The sequence below is a fragment of the Naegleria gruberi genome (assembly GCF_000004985.1).
Source record: "Naegleria gruberi genomic scaffold NAEGRscaffold_13, whole genome shotgun sequence".
Lineage (NCBI taxonomy): Eukaryota > Heterolobosea > Eutetramitea > Acrasida > Naegleriidae > Naegleria > Naegleria gruberi.
In genome coordinates, this window is record NW_003163314.1 from 40,043 (window position 1) to 45,767 (window position 5,725).

Consider the following 5,725-nt stretch of genomic DNA (forward strand, 5'->3'; position numbering starts at 1 on the left):
TGTTATTACAATAATAAGTTCACAGTTAGTTCCGTAGTATCCATTGACACAAGTGCATATATTAGGATTGTAACAAGTTCCATGACCTGAGCAAACATATGAAGTGTTAGTATTTGTAATTCCATTACAAGTCCAATATTCACACAAGGATCCAACATAATTGGTGTTGCAAGTACAAGTATTTGGACCACTACAAGTACCTCTACCACTACAAACATTATAACTACCAGCAAGAGTACCGCCACATACGAATGTTTGACAATTAGCATTGCCATATCCACTGTTACAATTACAACTATTTGGTGAAGTACAGGTACCATGACCTGAACATACTGCGTCACTGGTTGCATTTACATTAAAACAAACTGGTGTCTGACAAGTAGAGCCAACATATCCATAATTAGGAGCACTTCCATCAGAATAATCAGTACTCCAACAAACATATCCATCAGAACCATACAAGACTAAATCTCCATTATTTTGAAGAACTAAAGCAAAAGGAGCAGTACCTCCAGTACAAGCTTCTGACAATGTCTTTACAACGTTACCATTGCCATAAATTGCCAAAGTACCGTTAGTTTCTAATTTCAATTGATATGGAGCTGTTCCCTTCTTATAGGTTCCACTCATCCAACTGGCATAATTGCTGCCAGCACTATTATCAAACAATACCAAGTTTCCTGAGGTTTGCATCTGTAAATAGTATTGTCCAAAATAGAGCGAGGAAAAGGTTGCTCCTGCAGTCATGATATTATTCTGATTTGAAATTAAAGCAGTGGATGTTGTAATATCCAAGCAAGTACATTCATCATCGCCTGTACATAAACCATGTCCAGAACATACACCACTAGTTCCAATCTGTGTTGATTCTACTCCTGTACATGTATGTTGAGCATGGCTGGAATGGCTCATACAAATTCCTACAATGATTAGGATAATAAGGTATATACAACTAGTGCTAGAAAGACGTAACCTAGGGGTTGCTTTCCTATTTGTCATTTTGTTGTATAAAGCGTTTCAAAATTTTGGATGACAAGTGAAAGCAAGTGAGTTGTAACTTTTTTTCTATTTAGTTTTTACCCAACTTCATATTCTTTGCTTCAGTAAAATGCGCATTTCTGATTCCAGCTGAATTGTCACTAGTCGTTTACAGAGATGTTAAGAGTGACTTGGGTGAGTGTGGGTGAAGGACCGTAAAGAAATTTCCCGCCAAACAATTCTACAACTGAGATTCAATGTTAATGTCATCACTCATTAAAAAAGGCATTGTGATTTGGTTATTTTTGATGGAATGAAGGAACTTTAATGTTGGATGACTGAAGAGAGGTGAAATGTCTGTTAAATAAATGTTGTATGACTCATTAATAGATATTTTGTTCCGAAATTTGTACTATTGTAGAAAACATATTAGTTTGATGGTTGATGATAATGTTTAACAACAAGGTGTGTATATCAGATGCTCATTATGGAAGGTGATAGAGCCAAATAATTTTCTTCCTTGTAAATTATTATTTAATAAAACATATGCTGCTAATTAGCGAAGAGAGGAATTTCCGAGAGATGCCATCCTGATGGTTTCATCCTTTCACATTTTAATCATTTTTATTTTAAAAGTAATTTTATTTAACATTCCTTCCAAGCGGGAAACTACAGCCACGTTTCGGATCAAAACGTTTCTCTATTTACAAAAATTCAAAAAAATGTTGGTAACCAACCAAAGCCAAACACTGAAAGAAGAGCTAAACACCATTACTACGCTCTTTGAGCAACTTCATGCCAAAGCAAATGAAAAAATAGCTCTCTTGGAGAAGAAAGAGAAAGAGTGGAAGATCAGACAAGATCAAATCGAAGAAAATATCAAAAAGTGTCCTGATAAAGTAATTTTGAACATTGGAGGAAAAACCTTTGCATCAACCAAAGACACTCTTCTCAGCAAGAAGGATTCCTTTTTCTATGCCATGTTGTCGAGTGGTAATTGGTTACCAGATCAAGATGGAACTTATTTCATTGATCGAGATCCAAAATATTTCCGATACTTGTTGAATTACTTGAGAACTGGAGAACGTCCAGATTTATCTGAATTATCAAAGGTTAAATTGAAGGAATTGCAAAAGGAGGCAAACTTCTATTGTCTTGATGATATGTTCGGAAATGACTCATCACTTGAAATATTGGCTATGCCCTCTGTCAAGTCCACAATAATATCACAAAGGAAAGTTTCTATTGTTGGTGATGATAGCAGTGGTACATACATCAAAACCTATAACCTCACAAAGTTGGAGAGTGGAACCTTTAGATGGAAGATCAATATTCATTCATTTACTTCATGGCTTGGTATTGGAGTTGTTATGACTGACAGGGTGGAAAAGAAGATATTCAATGACTTTGTTACTCCATACAAAGAACACGGATGCTACATGGCAAGTGCAAATTGTTACCTGTGGCAAGCAGCTAACGGTTATTCTGCTAACAGTTTCCCATTAAAAGCTGGAGACGAGATGATGATGGAATTGTCTTGTGAAAGTCAAGTTCTCACCATCACCAATACTTCCACCAATGCTCAACTTACAATTCCTAATGTTAGCCTGCCAGCTTTTCCTTGTATTGTTACGAATGGAAAATTCAGCATTGATTTAGAGTGGGTAGCTTAACTTTGCATTCACAATATAATGGTGAAGGTTGTTGTTTTTCTTTTTGTGATTTTTAACATCCGTGATGAGCGGCAAAAACTACCGTTACACAATAAAAAAAAATCAAGCCTTTTCTTATTGGCCACATCAGATTTTTTATTGCGCCAAACACATTATTGTACAAGCAAAGGCAATAATTGACAATCCAATGAATAAACCAATGGCAATAACTGCTATCAAGATTTCTGAACAAGCCTGATGAAATTCTATTCTTGAATTCTGGTTTGTCAATGCCTTCAAGGGCCTTTTGAATATATCTTTTCTCTTCACGGACATCATCATGGCCACACATTATTTAATTATTCAAGAAGTTCGGAACAAATCCAGTTCTAATTTCCATGAATATTACCTTTCGAAAAGTGGTGAAGAATTCTTCTATTCCATGACTACAAAATGTATTCTATTTAATTATTAATTCATTTTGTGTTTACTTGTTCAGATAAAGAGAGCGTGCTTTCCACTTGTGATTTTAATGCTTTTGAAGAGAAAAATTCTCGTTTAATATTCATCTGGCCATTAAGAAGGTTTAAAATACAATTTTGGAAGTCAACCGTCTACGTGATGACATGTTTGTAATGTCAAATGGTGAATTACCTTCTCACAAGAGAGAAAGAAAAAAAACAAACGAAACCCTTCAAAATAATGTTGCCTTTCTTACTGTTTCTCTGTTTGCTTGTGGCAGTTTCGCTTTGGCTCTTGTATTTCAAGTTTTACAAACCATATCTTGATTGTCAAGTATTGCTGGAAGATATTCAAAGTGCAGCAGATGAGAAAGTTGAAAGAATTGGAGATACAGCAATAATCCTAGGAGGATCCTTTGCTGGACTGACAAGTGCCATTGTACTGTCAAAATATTACAGAAGGGTAATTATTGTGGATCGAACTGTGATGGAGCCACTTGAAACTGTGGCCAAAGCCAGACAGGGAGAACAAGCTCATGCTATTTCATATCGTTCATTATTGGTGTGGGATCGATTATTGCCAGGATTTTGGTCCGAGTTGGTAGAAATGACAAAAGCTAATCGACTTTCACAATTAATGTTTCCTGCCACCGAAGTCAAATATTTCTACAGGGAAGGTTATAATTTGAGTGGACATTTTGATTTGAGAAGTAGATCGATTATTACTGCCAGTAGAGGACAGATGGAAACTGCACTCAGAGAAAGGATTAGAAAAGATTTGAAGAATATTGAGATATTCGATGGATACAATGTTTCCTCTAATGGAATCAATATTGAAAGAGTACAAGAGAGCAACAATGGAGAGAAGGTTGTACGTGTCAAATCAGTGACCATTGCAAAGTGTTCACAAGAAAATGATCCAGCAGATCGATTGATAATTGATTGTGATTTGTTTGTCAATTGTGCTGGTGTAGGATCCAATGTTTTGATGAAAAACATTGAAAATGAAGTTTCACCTCATAAGAAACTATTAACCAAATCTAAGGTAGAAGTCAAGATTAGATATCAAACTGTTTATTTTGAACCTAAGGATACTTCATACGATAGTGAAGGAAAGGTCGTTCTCTGTCGTGAAGATAGACAAGTGAATGAGAATAGAAAGATTAATGATCCATACTATATGATTTATCACTTGTTGACCTACCCAAATACAAAGGGAATGCTCATAATGCCATTCACTGACAATACCATGTTGCTCCTCTTACACAATTACAATGAGAAAATTGAGTCATTGACTCCAGAACGTGCAAAGGAGCAAATTTTAGAATTTTGTAAAGATTTCCCAGATATGGAGAAGGACACTTCACATGTATTGGATCTACTCAAAGATGAACCAAAGAGAATAGCTCCAATCTATGAAAAGAATGGCAGCGAATACGTACACTATGAAAATTTAAAGAATGTCAAAGGATTTATTGCACTCGGTGATGCTGTTGGTAAGTTGTGTGTGGAAAATATTCAATTTAATCCTTTTGCATTCAAACATTAGCTTCTCTCAATCCTATTTATGGCCAGGGAATTACCTTGTCTGTAGATTCGGCAGTATTTTTGGATAGCATGATCAAGAAGGAGCTCGAAACATCCAATAAGGCAGTATTTAATGCCAAGTTTTGTAACAAGTTTCAATTGGCTCTTTCCAAGACCTATTTAGTTCCTTGGATTTTGGGGTCTAGCTCCGATTTGAGATTTGACTTTTCTAAATATTCAAAGAACCTCTACTTACAAAAATTGGTTGCTCCACTATTGGCTTGGCTCACTGATAGATTATTCATTTCAAGTCACTACTCTGCAGTATCGAGTTATTACTTTCAAACTGTCTTGATTATGGATGATGGTTTCAGAAAGCAATTGTTAAATCTTCGTTGGTTGCTTGGCTATGTTTTCTGGAGAGAGCTCAAAATGGCCATGTGGTGCCTTGCTATCGCCGCTTTGTGTACCTTGGCTGTTGTTGGTGTGGAAAATTATTAAGGTATCCTAATTCCGAACGATCGCACACTCCTTTGGAAACACTTTTTCACACAATTTACCAAAAATGTTTCTGACACAGCTGTTTCAGTTTGGGTAATAAATAAGGTTGTTCAATGCACACAGTTTGTTGGCTCTGTTTTTGAAAAAAACAACATACCAACAAACCTCACATCTTTACTGTGGTGGTGGTCAATATCAAATTGTTCTTACTAAGATAATTCACATTAAAAGGGAGAAGAATGGGAACTTGTGCAAGCATTCCAGACCATCATCATTCAGAGACTATTGAGGATGTTCAGGATGTTGCAGCTGGGGATGATAAGGACTCGATTCATGTCTCCTCAATAAGTGGCTGCTCAGAGAAGGGGAATAACAATAACATCATAGAGGCTGTTGAGACGATAATCTTCTTCTCAAAACAGGAGAGGAGAATAATGCTACCTTCTTCATCGACCTCTTCTATTGACAGTAAAGTGTTGAAACCATCATCTGTTATTTTACATTCGGAGGATGGAAAACATTTAGCTAAGGAAATTAACATTCCAGTGAATCAAATTCCAGTCATTAAGGAAATGAGTCCTCAAAATCAAGAAGTTCTGGTCATTG

At 36.0% G+C, this 5,725-nt stretch overlaps 3 protein-coding genes across 3 annotated transcripts in view; 2 read left to right on the forward strand and 1 right to left on the reverse strand.

The window, feature by feature from the left end:
- The window catches only part of NAEGRDRAFT_57455 (uncharacterized protein), a gene marked incomplete at its 5' end in the record, with an annotated part of 6,653 nt that extends 5,654 nt beyond the window's left edge, over positions 1-999 (reverse strand). The window contains one exon of the mRNA XM_002679501.1: positions 201-999. Coding sequence (XP_002679547.1) covers positions 201-999 — 799 coding nt within the window. The remainder of the gene's footprint in view (positions 1-200) is intronic.
- Positions 1,000-1,700: 701 nt separating this feature from the next.
- NAEGRDRAFT_65144 (uncharacterized protein) lies at positions 1,701-2,651 on the forward strand (the record flags this gene model as incomplete). Its single annotated transcript, XM_002679376.1, has 1 exon — positions 1,701-2,651. The coding sequence occupies one exon, from the start codon at positions 1,701-1,703 to the stop codon at positions 2,649-2,651; it is 951 nt and encodes a 316-aa protein (XP_002679422.1).
- A 666-nt stretch (positions 2,652-3,317) lies between these two features.
- NAEGRDRAFT_78990 (monooxygenase) lies at positions 3,318-5,237 on the forward strand. Its single transcript, XM_002679377.1, has 2 exons — positions 3,318-4,587; positions 4,641-5,237. The coding sequence occupies exons 1-2, from the start codon at positions 3,333-3,335 to the stop codon at positions 5,117-5,119; spliced, it is 1,734 nt and encodes a 577-aa protein (XP_002679423.1). The 5' UTR covers positions 3,318-3,332; the 3' UTR covers positions 5,120-5,237.
- Positions 5,238-5,725: the final 488 nt, after the last annotated feature.

What these genes read in the sequence shown, in the direction of transcription:
- NAEGRDRAFT_78990 (XM_002679377.1), top strand. Translation starts at nt 3,333, where the DNA reads ATGTTGCCTTTCTTACTGTTTCTCTGTTTGCTTGTGGCAGTTTCGCTT. An exon ending in TGCACTCGGTGATGCTGTTG is followed by an intron (nt 4,588 to 4,640) that starts GTAAGTTGTGTG and finishes TTCAAACATTAG; the next exon opens with CTTCTCTCAATCCTATTTAT.